The sequence below is a fragment of the Bos indicus x Bos taurus genome, chromosome X, assembly GCF_003369695.1.
Source record: "Bos indicus x Bos taurus breed Angus x Brahman F1 hybrid chromosome X, Bos_hybrid_MaternalHap_v2.0, whole genome shotgun sequence".
NCBI classification, from domain to species: domain Eukaryota; kingdom Metazoa; phylum Chordata; class Mammalia; order Artiodactyla; family Bovidae; genus Bos; species Bos indicus x Bos taurus.
In genome coordinates, this window is record NC_040105.1 from 88,430,205 (window position 1) to 88,453,631 (window position 23,427).

The following is a 23,427-nucleotide window of genomic DNA, read 5'->3' on the forward strand; positions in this document are numbered from 1 at the left end:
AGGATTAAGAACCAGAGATCCAACAGGCATATACAGCCTACAACTCAGGTATAATGCAAAGAATTACACTATACCTAGTTCTCAATTAACCCCAGGCATCTTCAATTCTTATAACTGAAGAAAAGTGCAGCTGTGTCTATTCTTGGCTTAACAATAAACAGCTTGGAAACAAAGAAGTAAGAACCATGATTGGGCGGCCAAGACACCTAAACCAAAGCTTCAGCAGGGAGACCAGTACAGATATAGACCCACAATCAAAGAGATAACTTTATTAGTTTCTTCTACAAGAGACAGTAATACCAACTTTTTTTAAACAGAAATCTCAGGTCATTTGAGAGGCCAAATAGATCCAAAGAAGAAAGATGATAAACAGTTAAATTAATCAAAAGGCACTACACCACAGTGGTAGTGGGCTAAGGAAGATCAAGCTACAGCAAAATCATCTCATGTTAATGTTACAGATCATAGAGCAGGAATTGAGTTTGCTTTCCAGAAAATGATGGCACAACAATCACTTGGGACCAAGTGGATAGAAGATCAGGCCAAATGGAAAGGAATAGGGACAAAAAAGAATCCAAGTAACAGAATCCAAGCAAAGGGTGATGGATCAGGCTTTTTCCTCCCAAGAAGCATTTGCTCTATGGTGGGCTGCTTCCCCTCAGGGTCCTGCCCTAGGGCTTCTCCAGCCTACAGGGGCTCAGCAACCAGATCTGGGTTCAGGTTGCCCTAGGTTCTTTTATAATTTAGTACAGACTTTAGAGAACTTATCACACATTGCAGGGGGGTGGGTGTGCTGAAGCATTCACATACAAAGTAGTCTGAGCTTCCCCAAACATATTTGGACACTCTACAAAAAGCTTTCCAAAGTCCAACATCTTGTAGCAGCCGAACAGTTAAAGCTGCAAGGCTCACAAGATCAAAGAAGCCAGGATGAGACAATACAGGTAGAAAATCCCAGCGGCTAATGTCACTCTATATTTCTCTAACGTATTTGGTTGACCAAGAAGTTCATTCAGGTTTTCCCATAAGCTGTTAAGGAACAACCCAAATGAACTTTTTGGCCAACACAATAGTAGTAACGCTCATATAACTGATGAGGGATGTAGAAAGCTACACTGCAACAAGCTGGGTCTTCTGCTGGATTTTTCATCAAATACCAAAGAAAAAAACAAGGGGTGAGGCTCACTTTATTTTTGAAAAGCCTCAGGAGTTATTCTATTATAAAGGGACATGGCTGAACAGATAGGAGACGGATTCTCCATTGTGAGTTCTCCTGATGGCTTCTGCGAGGATCATGGAGATGTCAATCACCTAGGAAGGCAAGGGGAGCATCGGGTTAGTATACAGACAGAGATGATTGACTGGTCATTGCAGACACTGATGAGCAGCCCAATGAGGGTCCTTCCTCTTGAGACTGTGCACTGTGCTGTTTCCCCAAGTGAGCCCACAACCAGCTGCTCTTCATACTCACATTTTAAATATAACCAACCGCTTAAGAAAGAGTCAAAATGCTAATGGAGGAAACACTCTTGACTCACCAAGATGGCGGTGGGCTGGCATTTAAAAACCAGTTTGAAGGTTTCACATTATGTTTGCAGGGGCTGACAGACAAGAGTGACACACACAAACGGTAAAGCATGGACCTGATGTGCATCACAAACACTGGGAGAGTCTGTTAAAACACAAAATTCTGGGTTCCATCCTCCAGAGAGTCTGAGGTCAAGCTGTTTGAATTTTTAGACACATGATCCTTCCTTTTGGGTCACAGATCCTAATGGTTAACCCTTGAGAGCAATGGAGGAAATCTTCAGAACCCACCCAGACACCTAATTCAACACATGTAATCACCTCCTAAATACTCAGGGGAGTCTTGTTTTGCAAGAATCTCAGTCTCACCTGTATTTTGGAGCAATGCTTCATCTTATCCTCCTGAGGTATGGTATTGGTGACTACTACTGCTTCAAAGCATGCATTATTAATACGAGAAATGGCTGGGCCAGAAAAGATTCCATGAGTCAGGATAGCATAAACCCTGGTGGCTCCAGCTGAGAGAAGTCTAGAGGAAAAAGGAGAGTTGATTAGGAGTAATCTTACTTGTTACTATAAAACCAAAGTTAGTGAAGAGGAATGTTTTAGTCAGCTTGCACTGCCATAACAGAATACCACAGACTGGATGACTTACACTGAATTTTATTTCTCGCTTGTTTCTGGAGGTTGGGAAGTCTAAGATCAAGGGGCCAGCAAGGTAGGTTTTGTTCTGAGACCTCTTCTCTTGGTTTGTTGGTGGCCATCTCACTATGTGCTTATGTGATCTCTTTGTGTGCACAGATTGAGAGGAGGAATGAGGTTGGGAAGAGCTCTCTGGTGTCTCTGCTTATAAGGACACCAATATCATCATCTTAAGGCCCCACCCTCATGCCCTCACCTAAACCTAATTACCTCCCAAAGGTCCCATCTCCAAATACCATCACACTGGGGGTTAGGGTTGAATTTTTGGGTGATACAGTTCAGTCAATAACTTATCTGAATAGGTTTGGATTAGTGTAAAAGGACTGTGGCACAGACAGCTATGCTCAACAAAATCTGTCTCTTCTTTCTAGTACACAGCTGGACACTTCCCAGCCTCCCTTGCATAGTTAGGTATAGCCAAGTGACTTACTTCTGGCTATCTAAATGTGGACAGATTCTTATAAAAAACTTCCCATGGATGATCCTCCATGCTCTTTCCCTTTCTGGCTGGCCACAATGGAAATGTTAAAGATGCAGTGCCATAAGACTGAAAGGGGCATACTTGCACTGGAGAATACCATGAACAAGTAACTTTACTGTGTTAAGGGAGCTGATCTGTTATGAGCAATTAGCATTATCTTACTAATATGATAAAAGGAGTTTTATAAATGCATACTCCAGGATCCAAGCCAGGAAATCAGTCCACATACAAGTTTTGTTTTTAGCACACACACACACACACACACACACACACACACACTGGAGAAGAAAACTGCAGCCCACTCCAGTATTCTTGCCTGGAAAATCCCATGGATAGAAGAGCCTGGCAGGCTACAGCCCATGGGGTTGCAAAAGAGTCAGACACGGCTTAGCAATTAAACAACAACAAATATATATGAGATTTTTAAAAATTATGAGAAACAATGCTGTCCATAGTGACTTGGATTATAAGCAATGGGTAGCCACTTACAGTTTTAAAGGAGGCATGAGTGGAATCTAGTTTTAGGAAGATAAGCCAGTGGGGCAGCAATGTGAAAAATGGACTGGGAGGTAAGAGACTGGTGAATGGCAGCAGAGAAGAGAGGCAAGGTAATTCAGAACAGTGCAGGCAAACGATGAGAAGGAGTAAGAATGAAGGAAGGAGCAGCAAAATGGTCTAGAGGTAAGGCCAGGGCTTTCAGCTTAGATAAAATATGAAAATGGGGATATATTTCTGTCTGCTCAGGACTCTGGATTTCTTACCTTAACCTGTTTTAAAGAACTATCAAAAGTAGATTACTCAGGGAATTCCCTGGCAGTTTGGTGGGTAGGACTCCATACACTTTCACTGCCGAGGGCACAGGCTCAACCCCTGGTCAGGAAACTGAGATCCCACAAGCCACAAAGTATGGTCAAAAACAAGTACAATACTCAGAGAGATAAGATAGTTTTTTGGAAATACAGTGGTGATAGTTGCACAACATTGTGACTATAACTAATGTCACTGAGCTGCACACTTAAAAACGATTAAAATGGGGAATTTCCTGGTAATCCAGTGATTAGGACTCTGTTTTCAGTGCTGTGAGCATGGGTTCAATCCCTGGTCAGAGAACTAAAATCCCACAAGCTGCACGACACCGCCCCCCCCCCCCCAAAAAAAAAAGTTGAAATGTCAAATTTCATGTTGTATACAGTCTAGCACAATAACAAGGAAAAATAAAACTAAGAAACTAGAGAAAAAAAAGTAAGAATACTCATCAATTTACATGCATTGCAATTCAAGCCTAGGGTGACAAAACAGTCAGTTAGAATTCCCTAAACTGAGTTGCAAAGAAAATCAACAGGCTTAGGGCAGTCAGGCAGTAGTTTTTCACGTCCAGCGCCCAGCCCCACCAGCAGGCACTCACTTGTCAGCTGCATGGCAGATTGTGCCACAAGTGTCAGCCATGTCATCCACGAGGATGGCCACACGGTCCTTCACGTCTCCTACGAGCACCATGCGGTCCACTTCATTGGCCTTCTTCCGTTCTTTGTGAATCAAGGCAAAGTCCACATTCAACCGGTCTGCGATGGAAGTCACTCTGCAACACAGTGTATTCACAGGTAAAACCTCACTTAAAACCACTGTGTGTGTGTATCTTAAGACAAAGAAAGGAACTAAAGGATGGACTTATTTTCTAGGTGAGAATACTCCATGAAACTCAACAGGTCCCAGGGTTGGAAGAAAGTAACTGCAATTAATTGGCATCACAAATTGGGTTTCATAGACTAATGCCTCCATACTCCAAGATGTAGATGCCTCCCACATCCTAAGAGCAGTTTATGAATTATTAGTCAAACTTAGATTAAAATTCACTCTGGGTTACAGTAGGAGATAGACAATTCTCACCAATCCCAGGAAGCAGTATAATGAATGCTAGGGCATGTTCATTTACTGGACTGGCAGCAGAAGTGGAGAGATATACGACTTGGTTAACTAATGCCAGGAGTGTAGATGGTCCCATTATGACATGCAAATGTGGTGAGAAGTGAACCTGAATTTGAGGGGAGAGAAGCAGTGCCCAGCCTGTTCTGTTGTGCCCTCATCACACTCAGTTCAGTGATCTACCAACTGTCAATGTCAACTGTACCTGGACACCAAGCTTGGGAGTTCCTTTAATGACTGCTAGAAAGAAAGTTATACCAATTAAGCAGGCAGACTGGGCATCTTGCTGTACAGACCAAAGGATTTCCAAATCAAAACAGAATTCCTTTTGTTTAAATTACAAGGTAATACAAACCAGACTAGAAGGTGGGATAGAAGACAAATCTGTCTGGTGACAAAGTACCACGTAATCTCTCCATCAGCAATGACTGCTGCCTGTGACATCTGTGGCCACATTCCACCCTGCCATCTTGTTATATGTGAAGAGGCCTGTGCTTTGGGCTTTGTTTTTTAATGTAGTGCTGATCCAACCAAGTATCAAGTCCTATTTCCCTTGTGACTATGCTCAAATATTTTGAGTTTGTGCAAAATATGGGAGAAGCTGTGACCATATAATAGAGAACAGACAAGACCTGGACCACAACCTAGGCAGCATCTGCACCTGACCTAAACGACCCATATCCTGTGTGCTCTCCACCCCCACTGTGCAGGCACATAACATCAAGAGCTACCAATCTGCTTGGAATGATTACTTAGATGAGGCAAATGCATGATCACTTAGTTCAAGCATCCTAAGCCATCCATACTCAGTGGCCAACAAACTCAGTGACCGACAAAGTGTAAAGGGCTCAAAAAAGTCACTCCCTATATCCTTGAGGGGAGAACTACATGCAAGTCACAACTGCACAGGCATTTCTACCTAGTCCCCAAACCCTGCCAAGACAGATGTGATAGCCACTCACTTTGAAAAGATTCCACCACTAAAAGAAAATTACAGGACTTCCCTGGTTAACAATCTGTCTGCCAATGCAGGGGACATGGATAGGATCCCTGGTCCAGGAAGATTCCACATGCCTCAGGGCAACTGAGCCCATGCACCACAACTACTGAACCTGTGCTCCACGAGAGAAGCCACCACCACGAGAAGTCCACACAGCACAACTAGCCCCCACTTGCCACAACTAGAGAAAGTCCGAGAGCAGCAATGAAGACCCAGTACAGTAATAAATAATTTAAAAAAGAAAACAGTAAACAAAATTATGGAGCAATAAACCATCTACTGAAGGCAGTTTTTCTATACCCAACTTTGGAAAGAAAAATGTGCTTGATTACTTATTTCAAATGAGACTGTTTGCTCAGTCTCTGTAGAAGATGATCTTCACAAGTATGACAACCACTGTGAGGGGATGTGTTTTAGGCTCTATCTCTAGTATTACAGATGGTAACTAGCAACAACAAGGGACTCGCAAAGCCATGCATCTGGCTGGAGAACAGAACTCAAGCTCTCAGCTTATCAGTTCTGTTGAAGTTCCTGAAATAAAGAGGTCGTTGAGAAATAGTCATTGAAAATTTGAATGGCTTTTGCAAAGATGTGAATTGGCATTTCCTAATCATCTGTGTTTTGTAGCTCTTCATTCTATTTCCACAACAAGAAGAACATGTGTCACACTTCTGAATGCATTACTAATGAGTGAGCCACTAAGGAAATGAAAAGCTCTTAGTCTGTACCACGTGAGCTGAAGCACTGCAACTAGCGATCCCTGGCAATCAGTTTGTTTCGAATGTTCAGCGCTTGGCTTAAATAAAATCACCACACTTTCTTTTCCGTCCTGCTTAGTATTCTAATTCAAAAGATCAAAATGGTTTAACCAACAACATTAAGAGATATGTAAAAGCTTGTGCATGAGTGCTAGGCTGCTTCAGTGTGTCCAACTGTTTGTGACCCTCTGGACTGTAGCCTGCCAGGCTCCTCTGTCCATGGGATTCTCCAGGCAAGAATACTAGAGTGGGTAGCCATGCCCTCCTCTGAGGGATCTTCCTGACCCAGGGATTGAACCCATGTCTCCTGCATTGAAGGCGGATCCTTTACCACTGAGCCACAGGGGAAGTCCATGTAAAAGCTTACTTGTTCACTATCATCATGGGTTTTGATAGCAAGTGGCATTCATTAGAAAATCAAATTGCCTCCTCCTCCTAATGGGTCATAGTGCTGTCACTGACCCTGCAGTGCTGAGTCACTAATGGGTTTTGGTCAAGCCCATGATCCCAGACTATTTTGTGCCCCTCTGCTGCTATCTTATCTTTCAGGCAGTGACTCAGACCAGTAAAAGAGTGAGTAAAACCATATCCAGCCTGTGTCCTAAGCTATCAGAACATCCAAATACTTAAAAACTGTTGCTTCTCAGTATCTTGTAATCACCTATACTGAAAAAGAATTGGAAAAAGACTTTATATATATGTGTAGTCTTTATAGTCTTTTTCAGACCACTTTGCTGTATACTTGAAACTTAACACTGTAAATCAACTATACTTCAAGAAAAGAAAAACTCAGTTCAACAACAAAAGATCACTTTCTGACACAACTGTCTGAAAACTTTCCCCAATACATTGGGAATAATATGAATTTCAACCATACCTCTTTGCTCCTCCAGCATCAGGTGAGACAATTGTGCAGTTCCTCCACTCAGAGATGTTCTCCCTTATCCACTTGAGGACCGCTGGCTCTGCATACAAATTGTCGACTGGGATATCAAAAAAGCCCTGCAGAAAGAACGAACCTGGGTCAGTTTGGCTTGTTTTCCTTCTCTTCCATTTACAAATAATGAACACAAAGAGAATAGTAACTTGCCCAAAGAATATTTTACTGGAACATTCAAACTGATCCGAAAACATGCCTGGTATGGCAGACTGTAAAAGCAGACTCCTAAAGTGTGGGTTGTGCAAGAAAGCCCAGCCACAAAGTGAGCCCCCGGCTAACCCACAACTGACCATAGACACATGAACAAGCTCCTGAGGAAAACACCCAAGTCCAGCCAAGATCAGAAATACCCAGCCAATGTGCAGACCCACAGGGTAATACATACTTACTACCTTCTGCCACTCAGTGATGGGCTGGCTTGTTAAGAGAGCCAAAGCTAACTGGTAAACCAGTTAGAGATGCTATGGTATATAAACCTAGTGGAAGGCATTTATAATAAATGGTCACAGTAACTAGTAGTCAGGAGATTTGTGTTCTAATACTAGTTGCTACAGATTTGTTGTACTTCACAACTAATCTGTCCCTCTTCTATAAAATGGCTGTATAATCATCTGGCCTATATCTCACTGAATTCCCAGAAGCCTCCAAAGATAATGATTTCAAAGTCTCTTTAAAAAGTATCAACTATAAGGTAGTATTCTGCTCCCCAAACTCTTTTAATGCTAGAAAGTAGGCTCCAACATCTATGGATCTAAATTTAATGATGACAATAACAACTCCCATTTATTTCATATCTTTCATGAGCCAGGTGTTTCACTATGAATTTTACATCTTGTTTGATACTCACGATAACAAAGCAGTGTGTATTCAGAGAAGTTAAATAACCTGCCCAAGGTTACAAAATTTGTAAGTGTCAGAGCCAGTATTCAAACTCAGATTGATGCCAAAGCCTACTACGCTCTTCCCAGAATCCCAAACTGCCTCCCTGTACAACCAGCCCACATGACTAAGACCATAAACTATGCTTCAGTTGAGGATGTTGAAAATGTCATCAATGTCTAGTTTATCTGAGCTGTACTTGGGCAGTTTTTGCTTCCCTGTGATTTTCAGCATTCAGTCCTCTCTAACCCCATGTCTAATCCCTAATAATCCCTAAGCTAATATTTAGCTCCCAATGATACCTGAATTTGAGAAGCATGAAGGTCCATGGTGATAATATGATCCGCGCCTGCTACAGACAGCATATTTGCAACCAGCTTGGCTGAGATTGGAGCCCGGCTCTAAATGGAGGGAAGGAAAGAGGAAAAAAAGCCAATCTGAAAAACAATTCATTTGCTCAGGAAGCATTTATTTATTGTATACCTATTGTGTTTAAGGCACTGAGCTAACAGAAAATTCATACAAAGTGACATAGCCACTGATTTTCACTTCATCACAATCTGGCACAAATAGGAAGTGGAATATCATTTTTCCAAATCAGGATACATACATCAGAAAAACCTTCCCAACGTTTCACTTTCTTCATGTATATATTTTCAGCCTATTCAAGTCTTTCCAATGCTCAATTATTTAAATTAGGCAGACTGTATACAAATTTTTTTGAAAGAATTGTATTAAAATCTCTTTTAAGACATACATACTCAAACCTGTACAACATCTAACATGTCAACATTTAAAGGCACATCAAAGGATGAAAAGTATAGTTTTATTTTATTAATTACACCACTCCCCTTACTCATCCGGAGGCCCAACTTCCAGTAACCTCAATCCCCTTAAATAACAGGTAAACACACCTGACTGCACCATAAAATAACAAGGCCCATGTCCTACACTCTACTCCTTCAGTCAGTTCAGTCCCTCAGTCATATCCAACTTTTTGCCACCCCATGAATTGCAGCAAGCCAGGCTTCCCTGTCCATCACCAATTCCCAGAGTTCACTCAAACTCACATCCATCGAGTAAGTGATGCCATCCAGCCATCTCATCCTCTGTCGTCCCCTTTTCCTCCTGCCCCTAATCCCTCCCAGCATCAGAGTCTTTTCCAATGAGTCAACTCTTCGCATCAGGTGGCCAAAGTACTGGAGTTTCAGCTTCAGCATCATTCCTTCCAAAGAACACCCAGGGCTGATCTCCTTTAGGATAGACCGGTTGGATCTCCTTGCAGTCCAAGGGACTCTCTAGAGTCTTCTCTACCACCACAGTTCAAAAGCATCAATTCTTCAGTGCTCAGCCTTCTTCACAGTCCAACTCTCACATCCATACATGACCACAGGAAAAACCATAGCCTTGACCAAACGAACCTTTGTTGGCAAAGTAATGTTTCTGCTTTTGAATATGCTATCTAGGTTGGTCATAACTTTTCTTCCAAGGAGTAAGCATCTTTTAATTTCATGGCTGCAGTCACCATCTGCAGTGATTTTGGAGCTCAAAAAAAATAAAGTCTGACACTGTTTCCCCGTCTATTTCCCATGAAGTGATGGGACCAGATGCCATGATCTTCGTCTTAGCAGCACTGTATTCTATTGAAATAAAAATATCTAGGCTTCTCCCAGGTATTGGACATATTAATAAAATCTGGGCACCAACTACCATGGACCAGCAAAGTTTTACCTATATGCTTTATCTTCTAATACTCCAAAGAAGGTGAGCTGTGCGTGTGTGTATTCATGTAACAGACTTCAAGTTATACGAAGAGGTCACAACTATAACCAAGAGGGTCCCAGAGGATCTACCAGTTTAAAAAAATACTCTGCTCCATGGGAGCTGGTGCTTAGTCTTACTGATACAATGAAAAAAATATCACTGAGTTAGCCAAAAGTCACATATGTATGACTGGGATAAAACAGACAGACTGCAAATGTGTTGCTTTATACAAACCAATCACATCAATTGTTTAGAAAATCAGGTAATGCCTAAGATAAAAAAATAATATCCTCTAAATATACATTTGATAATTAAGGAAGTTTTTTTAACTTTGGGCAAGTGCTCCTGCTTCTCCTGATTTAAGAAAAGAAAGAATTAAAAAAAAAAGAGAGAGATTCCACTCCTACCTTATCCTTCTTATCCTGCCGGGCATAAGGGAAGCACGGGATGACTGCAGTAACCCGGCTGGCTGAAGCAATCTTGCAGGCATTAATCATAATCAAAAGTTCCATGAGATTGTCATTGATTTCACCGCAGCCACTCTGAACAATGTAGACATCTTCTCCACGAACACTTTCTCCGATTTCCACACTATAGGAAAAGGAAGGACAACAAAAACAGATTTTAAAGCACTATACTGTACATCTACAGTAAGGTCTAAAAGTCACAGCTTCCCCACTAGTATGCTATGAATGGATTACAGGAGATTCCCCTGGAGGAGCCCCTGTACCAGAAACCGTGTACTGCCTGTTTACTCCAGTGTCCTATACCTGTTTTTATAGGTGACACGACATGAAAAAAATTGGCTAAGGTACTTAGTAATTGGACCATAATTTCAGTAAGCAGGCTGTATCTCATTTCATATGTGTGAATGCAAATTAGATACAGCATCTATGACTGTCATCAGTATATAATAAAGGAATCAGAAAACTCATACAAGGAATGAATCACTACTGTTTTAGAATGATGCCTTCTACAGAAGACCGTACCACGTCTACCACACTGGCAGTTCACTGAACAAATGTTCATATGCCAGTCACTGTGCTAGGTGCCAGGGACACGATGGAGAACAGACATGGTCCTTGCCTTCATTCTATGCTAACTGTACGCTGGTCCAATTAGTAAGTCTTATTTTAAAAGAATTCCATAGGAAGTTACTCTAATTATGGAGTAAAGCTATATTTTACTATAAAATAGTAAAATATTTTAATATTTTATTTACTATATTTAATATTTTATTTTATTATATTTTATTTTATATTTTATTACTTTAAATAAAATAATAATTTTATTATTATATATTTTATTTTATTTTAAATAAAATAATATTTTATTTACTATAAATATTTAATATTTATTTACTATAAAATGCAAGTTTTAATATTTGTACTTGGATCCTTACCAAAAATAACTTCTTAAAAATAACCTCAAAAAAAAAAAAAAACCTCAGTGATACCTCAAAGCAAAACCATTTCCCCAATTAATATCGTAGGTGACGAGGAGGAGAGGGGGGTGTGTGGGTATATGTACGTGCATGCTTGTGTAGGCAAGTAGATCAGAACAGTTAATAACCTGTACTGATGAAGAGGAAAACTTCAACAGGACATAATTCCATTGTCAGAAGCTGATATCAGAGATAATTATTATTTAAAACTTATTTGTTCCCAATCCAAGTAACAGTTGTAAGGATCCTACTTTTTAAAAGAATGGGGTTACTTTATATTATAAAGCAAGAAAAATAAAAGCAAATGGTAAAAATCAAACCAGAAACCAGTTAGAACAGGGATGCTGAAATTCACAGTAGTCCAAACAAAGACAAAAACATATTAGTTTGGAATACCTGGACAGAAACCTTCAGGCACTGAAAAATGGGCAAAATGAACCCAAAATAAGCAGAAGGAAGAAATCAGACATAAGAGCAGAAACCAATGAAACAGTAAAACAATAAAGAAAAACCCCTGAAACAAAAAGCTCTTGGTGGGGGGGGGGAGGAATCAATAAAATTGATAAACCTCTAGAAAGGCTGACCTAAAATAACTTTACAAGAGAAGCTTACCAAACATTTAAAGAATTAACACGAATTTGGGGGACTTCCCTGGTGGTCCAGTGGCTAAGACTCCAAGCTGCCAATGCAGGGGGCCTAAGTTAGATCCCTGGTCAGGGAACTAGACCCCACATGCCCCAACTAAGGCCTGACACAGCCAAATAAATAAATAAAAACTGATTTTTGCGTAATCTTTTCAAGAAAATAGATGAGAATACTTTGCAACTCATTTTATGAGGCCATTTATTACCCAGATAGCGTAATCTTTTCAAGAAAATAGATGAGAATACTTTGCAACTCATTTTATGAGGCCACTTATTACCCAGATACCAAAGCCAGACAAAGGCAATATAAAAAAAGAAATCTACAGAGGAGGAGGAAGACAAAAATGGGTGTGGTTGCGACAGGGCAACAGGGAGGATCCTTGCGATGACAGAATGGTTTTTTTTTTCCTTGACTCTATCAATGTCAATATCTTGGTGGTTGCATTATACAACAGCAACAGCCAAGAAAACTACAGTTTGGAAAAACTAGAGTTGGGAACCTTGGGAAAACTGCATAATGGGTACACAGGATCTCTCTGTGTTATTTCTTACAATTCCATGCTAATCTAGGATGACTTCAAAATTCTATTTTAACAAAATGTGTATTGTTATACCTTGTGTATACTTGAGTAAATTACTGCAACCCTCAGTGAAAGCTGAGGTCATAAAAGTACTGGGTTGACCAAACAGTTCGTTCGGGTTTTTCTGTAACATTCTATGGAAAGAACTTTTTGGCCAATCCAATATATCTTAAAACAGGCACTTCTGTAATAAGTCAAAAGAAACTAGTCCGATTGTATCAATATTTTCTGAGAAATGAGTTCTAGTTTGAGGTTAACTTGAGTAGTAGCTCATCTGGAAAAATATTTTCTCCCTAGTTTACTAGGCATCAGTCAAACCGTCTTCCTTTACATTCCTTGATTCACCCTTTCCTGCCTTTGCACACATATTCCCACTATCTGGAATGCTCTACCTGCAACTAACTCATTAATTTCTTAGGTCTCCAATCAAAATATCATTTCTGACCATCTTAATACAAGTGACTTCCTTAAGAACCTATAACATTAAAAATGACTTTAAAAATATCAACCAATTGCACTGTGTGAACCTTATGTGCATACTAATTCAAGCAACTGTTAAAAAAACCACATTACTGTTAATTTGTTTTAGGCGAGAAAATGGTATTGTGGTCAATGATATGTATGCAGATCATATGACAGAATATCGAGGTTTGCTTCAAAATAATCCAATTATGGGGAGTGTGGCGAGGTGGAATATTAGATGAAACAAGATTAGCCATGAATTGATAACTGCTGAACCAGGTGATCAATTCTTCGGTACTCAGCTTTCTTTATAGTCCAACTCTCGCAACCATACATGACTACTGGAAAAGCCATAGCTTTGACTAGATGGACCTCTGTTGGCAAAGTAATGTCTCTGCTTTTTAATATGCTGTCTAGGTTGGTCATAGCTTTTCTTCCAAGGAGCAAGTGTCTTTTAATTTCATGGCTGCAGTCACTATTTGCAGTGATTTCAGAGTCCAAGAAAATAGACACTCACTGTTTCCATTGCTTCCCCATCTATATTCAATGAAGTGATGGGACCAGATGCCATGATCTTAGTTTTCTGAATGTTGAGTTTTAAGCCAGCTTTTTCATTCTCCTTTTTCACTTTCATCAAGAGGCTCTTTAGTTCTTCACTTTCTGCCATAAGGATGGTGTCATCTGTGTATCTGAGATTATTGATATTTCTCCCGGCAATCTTGATTCCAACTTGTGCTTCATCCAGCCCAGTGTTTCTCATGATGTACTCTGCATATAAGTTAAATAAGCAGGGTGACAATACACAGCCTTGACGTACTCCTTTTCCTATTTGGAACCAGTCTGTTGTTCCATGTCCAGTTCTAATTGTTACTTCTTGACCTGCATACAGATTTCTCAGGAGGCAGGTCAGGTGGTCTGGTATTCTCATCTCTTTAAGAATTTTCCACAGTTTGTTGTGGTGTTGGAGAAGACTCTTGAGAGTCCCTTGGACTGCAAGGAGATCCAACTGGTCCATCTTAAAGGAAATCAGTCCTGAATATTCATTGGAAGGACTGATGCTGAAGCTGAAACTCCAATACTTTGGCCACCTGATGCAAAGAACTGACTCATTGGAAAAGGCTCTGATGCTGGGAAAGATTGAGGGCAGGAGGAGAAGGGGACGACAGAGGATGAGATGCTTGGATGGCATCACCGACTTGATGGACATGAGTTTGAGTAAGCTCCCGGAGTTGGTGATGGATAGGGAAGCCTGGCGTGTTGCAGTCCATGGGGTCACAGAGTTGGACACGACTGAGCTAATGAACTAAACTGAACTGGGTGATGGGAGGAAGGTACCATCCTTGCAAGGTAGGAAGATCATTTATTCTCTCTACTTCTGCAGGTATGTTTGAAATATTCTATAACTGAGTTAAATAAATAAAGTGACTCTCCCCAGGTATTCTCTCATTATCCTGGTTATTCTCTGCAGAACACATCACAGTTTCTCATCACCTTATATTTTACGCACTTGTTTATCTGTCACCCTTACTAGAATGCAAGCCAGCTCCATGAAGGCAGGAACCGGATCTGTCATGCCCAACCGGCCAGTGTCAATAACACAAAGAAAGAATGAATACCACTCAGGATTAGGATGCCCCTTGAGTCTGCTCACTTTAAGGCAGAATATGAACCTTCTGCACGCCTGCTGTTGTGAATTCAGAAGACAGTTGATTGTCCCTCACAAACTAACTCACCTCACACTAGAGGTAAGTGGGTCCAACATGTTTCTTCAAAAGGTTTTAACAGATCTGCTCATCCCTTTAACAGATACTCAGCTGACAGATATTTAATGGGGGTGGAACTACAACCTGATGAGTTCACCAGGATTTGATGGCTACAAAGAATTTTATGGTGGGATCCTGAAACAGTGATGCCAAGGAACATAATGAGCCAAACATCAATTTTGTGGACCCTAAGACATAGTTGAACAGACATCTATTAATCACCAAGATCAGCCTTAAGAAACAACTAATGTGGGCTTCCCTGGTAGTTCAGTGGTAAAGAATCTGCCTGCCAATGCAAGAGACTTGAGTTTGATCTGGGAAGACCCCACATGGGGTGGGGCAACTAAGCCCACGCACCACAACTACTGAGCCCACCTGCTGAAACTACCGAAGCTGCAAAGCCTAGAGCCCAGGCTCCACCACCACAATGAGAGGCCCGCGCACAACTAGAGCCCAGCACAGCCAAAACTAATACATTTTAAAAATTATTAAAAAAAAAAAAAAAAAGAAAAGCAACTAAAGGGACTTCCCTGGTGGTCCACACTCCCAATGCAGGGAGCCCATATTCAATCCCTGCTCAGGGAACTAGATCCTCCACGGCACAACTAAAGAGCCCACATGCTGAAGAAGACTGAACATCCGTGTGCCACAACTAAGACCTGGTGCAATCAAATATTTTTAAAAAAGAAAGAAAGAAACAACTAAATCTGTCGGCAACGTCAACTACGCTAATGCCAAAATTGCTTTCGGGAGACGTTGTTCTAAATTCAAATGGGCACGCAGGAGGAGACCAGGGAAAGCTTCCTGGAAGAACAACTTGCATGTTGTCTAAAAGTAGGCCCAAGAGCACTACTGTCCAATGTGGGAGTCACTGGCCTCGTGTGGTTATTGAGCACCTGGATGTGGCTACTGCAACTGAGGAAGGGAACTGAGATGCGAAGTAATATTAACACCATACCTTCCTGTAAAGACAGTAAAAAATTTTTAAATGTATTGATTTTTATATCGATTATATGTTAACTTAAAAAAATACCACTCAAATGGATAGAATTCAGTAACACCTGTGGAGCTAAGCCTGCTCTGCAAGTTCCTCACTGAGGAGGGCCAAACAAGAGGCCGAGGGAGTTTCAAGGTACTTCCAAATCTCCTTTACCAACACTGCCTGCCCTTTGAGAGGTTCCAGGCTAAGAGTCCCTTCTATGCTTTATGGTGCACAACTCTATGGTCCTGACAAAGTAGTATTTCAAATATCTGAGCAACTTCAAAACTCAAGAAAATTTTAGTCCTGCCCACTGTCATCCCCACTACATCATCTCCTTGTCCAAGACCAAGCTCTCCACTTCTCTGGGGGAGAATGAAAGTCAGGCACATTGATTGCCCATAAAGCCAATTGGATCTTCCATATCTGGTATAGGAAGCCTATGGCTCTCGTTTGAGTCAAGAACACTAAGAGAATCATCTGTGCTCCATTCACTCACCAGTCAGACTGCTGGATTAGGAGCCAGGAAAGAGCAGTTTGACAATTGACCTAAGACAGTATAAGGGACAGGCTAATTATCTACTACTCTAAAGCTGTCTTTTTATCAAATAAGGCCAGAAAGCAACATACTTAACACCATGGTGGCTTATCTCTTTTTAACAAATGCCTCCACTATCAAAGTCAATACAAAAAATTGCTTACATTGTTCATTATGTTACTGGGTATCATTATTTAAGGATCCCACCCAAAAACTTCATAGAATTGTGTGTCTGGAAGTAGTATCTAAAGATTGTTATGAAAATAAAAATTACATAATTTACTGCACAAGCCTTTATGCCTTTATCCCTTTGGCTGCCAGGAAGCCAAGGGATACAGTTAAAGTAACACTAAATAAACTTCAGTAATCACTTTATGCCAAATTCTTCACATAGTTACTATAGTCCTTTGTTCTAATAGGCTTCTGCTGTACTTATCTAACTTTTTGTACCTGTGAGCATCATGAAACACTAAACCTTTCTTGAAAGCAGGCAAGGTATTAATTACAAAATTAAATTTTCACTGCCAACTTGTACCACTTTTGTATTATATCACCTAAGGATAATCAACCAACAGTGCGGCCGTTTCCCAAAGCCAAACTTAGGACTAGCACTTACCTTTCAAGCACAGGAGGATGTTATGACCAGACATGCATTTAATAACTAGAAAAAGTTATTTAACTATATGAAAAATAAAAGTAGCACATGTAAATTAGGACACTGTCCTTGTTTTACGGTATGCAATTCCAATCTCACTAATCAAGACCAATCTTTTCCTCCAGTTAGTACTATGATGTACTTTCACAAAGTCTTTTTCAAAAGCCCAGGAACTACACTTAGATTATACAGCTTGGTCAATGAACAGTTCAATGAATCCTCAAAAAACCTTAATATTATTCTTATGGTTTCCTCTAAGTCTCAGAGATAATAAGTTAGGCAGTGATGTATGGCAGAAGAATTTATGGTGTGCCTGAAACCTGTTTGCTTTTAAACCAGGTAGGAAGACCTGGTTTAGCAACTGAAAGGTAACTCTTCTTGCTCTTTCCCTCTAGCTAATGGCTGCTGCTGCTGCTAAGTCACTTTAGTCGTGTCCGACTCCATGCAACCCCACAGACGGCGGCCCAACAGGCTCTTCCATCACCAGGATTCTCCAGGCAAGAATACTGGAGTGGGTTGCCATTTCCTTCTCCTAGCTAATGGCATGTCCTCCAAATTGGCTTTGGGCCAGTGATTCTCTCAGCTGTTCTGGGGAGGCCAGGTGACTAGCTCCATCCATTCCATTTAAACATAAAACAGAAAATACAGTGAATTTAAAAATGCCTTTTAATTGGTGGTATTTTTAAGAAAATCTCAAGAATTTAGATGGGTGCTGGCACATGCAAAACAAGGATTAACTATAGGAAAATCCTAGGTAACCAAGGTTAGTCACTGCCCTTTCAGCCTATCTAGAGTAACCAAATAAAACAAAGTTATTTAACAATATTGAAGAGAATTGAATCCAAACATTCAGTATATATCTTTTTGCCTTTTCATACTGTTCATGGGGTTCTCAAGGCAAGAATACTTAAGTGGTTTGCCATTCCCTTCTCCAGTGGACCATGTTTTGTCATTGGAAAAGCCCCGATACTGGGAAAGATTGAAGGCAGGTGGAGAAGGGGACGACAGAGGACGAGATGGTTGGATGGCATCACCGACTCAATGGACATGAGTCTGAGCAAGCTGCAGGAGTTGGTGATGGACAGGGAAGCCTGGTGTGCTGCAGTCCATGGGGTCACAAAGAGCTAGACATGACTGAGTGACTGAACTGATTTAGTACATATAATAAAAAAAGAAAAAGACCCAGGGGACTTCCCTGGTGGTTCAATGGTTAAGAATCTGCCTTACAATGCAGGGAGTGCAGGTTAGATCCCTGACTGGGGAACTAAGATCACATGTGCAGCAAGGCAACTAAGCCCACGCACCACAACAAAGAGCCTGCATGCTGCAACTAAGACCCGACACAGCCAAAATAGTTCTGAAAAAGAAAGAAACAGAATCACATACAAAGAACCAACCAGTGGTTACCAATGAAGAAGGGAAAGGGGGGAAGATAAGGGTAGGAGATTAAGAGTACAAACTACTGTGTATAAAATAAGCTAAAAGGGTATATAGTACAACACAGGGAATATAGCCAACATTTTATAATAACTATAAATGGACTATAACATTAAAAAATTATTTATCACTTTGTTGTACACCTGAAACCTTATATAAATACTGCATGTCAACTACACCTCAGGTAAAAAACTCAATACATTCAGAAGTTCCAAAATCCAGATAAATATTGTATCAGCAAAAAAATTAAAGGACTTGCCCCAGAGGTGGGCAAGGTACCCTCTGAATCGTAGTTCCTTCATCCATAAAATGGAGATTGTAAGAGTAATCTCTTACAGCAGTGTTGAGGGGATTATATGTGAAATGTGTATAAAGTACTCAGCATGGGAACTAGCACATTTTAAGCACTCAGTATTTATTATTATTAATATCACCATTACTAATAGCAGAAACTTGTTCAACTTTTTTGGAGATCAATTTGGCAATAAGTATTAAAAAGCCTGAAAAGTAGTGTATACCTTTTAACCTAGTAATTCTAGAGATCCAGGAGTTTTCATTTAAAAGCATTAGATCAAAAATTATAAATATTGAATAGGGACTTGGTGATCTAAAATTATAGTAAAATCATGACAAGACTGTACAGCTATTTAAAACAATGGAGACTAAATATTAAGAGAAGTGTTCAAAATATAGTGCTGAGTGAAGAAAGCTATAAACAATATGCCATACTTTTTTGAAAAAGTATATAAACACACAAACACCTGGAAGGTCATAAACTCAAATGTGAACCGTTTGTCTTGGGTGGTAGAATTATTTGGGACATCTTTTATCCTATATTCCCCACATTTTTTGCAATACCATCACCATCCCTTACCAACACTGAGAATCTGTTAAGACAATGTTCTAAGAATTTTACTCCCATCTCATTTAATTGTCACAAAAGACTCTAAAAAACGTGTATGCTCAATCATGTCCAACTCTTTGAGACCCCCATGGACTGTAGCCTACCAGGCTTCTCTGTCCATGGGATTTTCCAGGCAAGAATACTGGAGTGGGTTGCTATCTCCCCATCCAAGGGTTCTTCACGACCCAGGGATGGAATCCGAGTCTCCTGCATTGGCAGCTGGATTCTTTATCACTGAGCCACCTGGGAAGCCCAAATTTATTATTTTAAAGTTTTATAGAGCCATTCCCTTGGTCTTCAAACCTAGGTCTTCCACATTGCAGGCACATTCTTTACTGTCTGAGCCACCACAATACTCTGGGTAGATAATATTTTACAGGTGAGATTACTGAGGCAAAGAAAGGCTTAGGATTCAAATCCAGCTTCTCTGACTCCAGAGCCGGAACCCTCAATCTCTTTCATAGCTATCTGTGTGCCATACACCCACATATATGTATGCATGTTTCTCCTTAAAAACTTGACAGCAGGAACTCCCTGGTGGCACAGTGGTTAAGAATCTGCCTGCCAATGCAGGGGACATCGGTTTGATCCCTCCTGAGAAGATACCACACACCACGAGGCAACTAAGCCCATGTGCCACAACTACTGAGCCCATGTTCTAGAGCCCAGGAGCTGCAACAACTGAGTCTATGTGCCCCAACTACTGAAGCCCTTCTCTGACAACAAGACAAGCCACCGTGATGAGAAGTCTGTTCACAGCAATGAAGAGTAGTGCCCCCACCCCACTCCCCTGCCAACTGCTACTCGCTGCAAATAGAAAAAGCCCACTCACAGCGAGGAAGACCCAGCGCAATCAAAAATTAATTAATTAAAAAAAACTGGACAGCAAAGGATGATCCTGACTTCACGAGAAAACTACTCAGGAGAGCATCAACCCCTGAGATTGTGCCAAATTGCAGCAAAACAGTCTCATCTGAGGATGGGCTTGCAGTTCCCCATCTAATGACCCATAGCACCCACTGTGGGTAGGGGCTATCCTGTCCATGACCTTTAGATCCCAGAGTCAGGGCAGCAATTACCACTTCTGCAGTGCAGAAAAGCCAAAGGTTGGGGGAGGGAGGTGAGGGGAAGCTCCATCGGCAACATATTCGATTATGTTGAATGAAGATTTCAGAACATCTAAGGAGCCAAAAAGCTAATGATAAAGCCAGAAACAAAGCAACCGAACCAGTCAGCAATTTTCCACATTGGGCTTAATCTTATCCAGTGTTTCCAAGCATGTTACTGTCTGGTTATTTAAAAATGAAATCAGCCTTTTAGCTCAGTCTCAGTAGACTGGGACTCCAGACAATTTTAGAGAAATCAATCAGTAGACCACTAAACTGTTCTCCTCCTCCCCTCTCCCAATTTAGCCTCAGGTTCTGATGTGGTGCACTAGGCAGAGGGTGCACAGGGAAAATAAAGTCTTTGTATTTTTCCTGGAAGCATAGAAAAAAGATTTAATAGTCACAGTTCTCTAGGGAACAACAAAAAACCTCCAAATGAAAATCATTCTGGTCCCCTAGCTATACTGCCACTTGCAAAGTCTGGTCCTGTTTTATTACAGCCCATGAGTCATAATGGTGTGGTTAAAGCTAAAGACAGCAGCTTGGCGAGCCTTTCGACTAAGGTATTGTCTGGTTACAGAGGGCATCAGGGCTTGCACCATCATTTGCATCACAACCAATGGCACGATGATCAAGCATCCAGAAGGAAGCTGTCCACTAGAGATGAATGCTTTTACCAGCAGGGTCTACAAAGGACAGGGGAAGTTACACTTTGGGAAGAGAAAAGGAAAACAAAAGCACTTAGGAAAAAATGTTCAAGGCAATCTTCACTAATTTAACTGACTCATTAGGTTTGGTGTGAATTTTCCCCTTAATAGAGGACTGACTGTGGGTACTGCTCTGACTTGATCAACAGGGTAACAACAAAACACAGAAAAACACTTATCAGAACCAGAAGATTCTAGATTTAGATGGAAGTGGTACTGAAAGGATTTGGTGACCAAGTTATCTCTAAGATGGCCCCAAGGTTCAGGAGCATGGTGGAAGTGGGGGGAGGGAGCAAATGTAATCAGCAAAGCAATGACAAAAAAGTCATTGCAATTAACTATGCATTTCCAGCCTTCCACTCCATTATCTTTCTTCTATTATCTTAATATTCAGGGATAAAAATGTTTCTTAAATCCCCCACACATTAGAAGAGGGCAAGTTCAGGATAGACTTTGGTTCTGAAAAATATGCTTTTGCACTGTTTTACAAACAGCTATGCTTGGGAAGATCAAGGATTCCAGAATTAAGGTTCCCTATTATTTTCTGGATGGCTCAAACCAAGATGCTGGCAATCGGGATGCAGTTAACGCATCATTTTATTCAAGCGACTAGAGTTAACTTCGAGTTTAAAGATGTGAAAATTCAACACTCGCCAATCTAAGGAAGTCCTCAGTATTAATTTTGGCGCCCTCAGCACATAATGTCAAGTTCCCTCAACAGTAAATCCGATCAACACGGTTTCAAATTGAAAAGCTGCTTCTCAGACGCTAGGGGAAACACCACGAGGGTTCAGTACGCAGTAAGATCTCCCAAGCGAGCCGGTCTAAGAGCAGAAGAGAACCCAGTCTGGATGGCTCAACAGCTAAGCGGCAAAGCCACGTGTCCCCACCGCGGAGCCTAGGCGTTCTTCCCCTCTAGCCGCTCTAGGAAGCCACCATCCCCGCGTTGGGTCCTCCGGCGATTGGCGTCAAACCCAGTAGCTTCGCCTCCTGCTCCATCTTGACTCCACCCCACCTCACAGTGAGAATGAACGTGACCCTCCCGCGAGAGGTAAAATAACGGAAACAGCCCGTGAGGCACGCTCGTCACAGAGCTGCCCCTTCCCCCCAAACCCGGCCCCTTGGAACTCATGCTGTGACCTCATCCCCCTACCCTCGGTTGCCCTGGCCTCTCCGGCAGGTGAGGCCGGTCGGCGTCCCAACTTCATCCTCACCAGGTCTCCTGGTTGCTGAATTTCTTAGTCACCACCTTGCCCAGTTCCAGGCCCAGGCGGTCGGCAATCTTCTGGGATAGGTCCTGGTGGGAGCTGCCGCTGAAGATTTTGATATTCGGCATCTTGGCCAACTACCCTAGGCTCTCTTTGCTTAACGATCACTGGTGCTGCCTCCGAGACCCGAACCGAGTCGGCCCTGAGACTCAGTACTAAGCACTCGCGTTTCTACTCCGCCATCTTACATTCCCGCCCGGTGCGCGGCTCTAAATCGCCCAGCGCTGGGTAGGCGGAGTCAGAGAGGAAGTTAACACCCAGCCCTCTCCGATTGGCTGAGCGCTAGCGGGGGGCGGGTCCTCGTTGTAGTTCCGCCTACCCCCGACTGTCTCGAGGATTGACTGGAGGCCCTGAAGGGGGCGAGGCTAACGAATCGCCCCGCCCCCTGCAGCGAGGCAGTTGGGGAGGGCAGAACGCCTAGAAGCCCGGGTTCGGATGGGGGTGGAGGGATGCTGGTGACGCGTAGGGCCAGATCTTTCCTGCAAGCGGGAAATCAGCCACGCTTTTTTTTTTTTTTTTTCCTTCAGCACCTGAAAGTAAGCCTGGCTCTGGTTTACAATTCCTTTTTCTTTTCTTTTTTACAGTTTCTTTTAAAAATATCTATTTCTCAGGATAGCAGCCGCAGTTCTGAACATGATTTTTATCTTTTTGTAAGGATGGAGCTGAACTTAAAGCATGATTGCCTCACAGACAGACGCCCATAGCACAGGCTCATCCAAAGGGCACACCGGTAATTTCACTATCCCCTGTGCCTGATAGACAAGTCCCAAGGGGTAAGTGACTGAGGGCAAGCTACCTGAGTCATCCAGAGACACTGCAAGAGAAGTCACATTTCGTTTTTAGCACTGGGACCAAGTACGTTCAAACAGGTGCTGGAGTATGGATTTTCCACAATATCTGGGTGATAAATGGTCTGATTTATCTGACCCTTGGAAAGGAAAGAAAGTACAGTATACTTACAGGAC

General features: G+C 41.7%; 1 protein-coding gene across 1 annotated transcript; it reads right to left on the minus strand.

Moving 5' to 3' along the window:
* Positions 1 to 249: 249 nt before the first annotated feature.
* On the minus strand, positions 250 to 22,687 carry PRPS1 (phosphoribosyl pyrophosphate synthetase 1). Its single transcript, XM_027533923.1, has 7 exons — positions 22,409 to 22,687; positions 10,382 to 10,565; positions 8,513 to 8,611; positions 7,269 to 7,393; positions 4,116 to 4,289; positions 1,897 to 2,056; positions 250 to 1,311 (listed from the first exon to the last, which is right to left on the minus strand). Exons 1-7 carry the CDS (start codon positions 22,528 to 22,530, stop codon positions 1,219 to 1,221), a joined length of 957 nt encoding a protein of 318 aa, XP_027389724.1. The 5' UTR covers positions 22,531 to 22,687; the 3' UTR covers positions 250 to 1,218.
* Between the last annotated feature and the right edge of the window lie 740 nt (positions 22,688 to 23,427).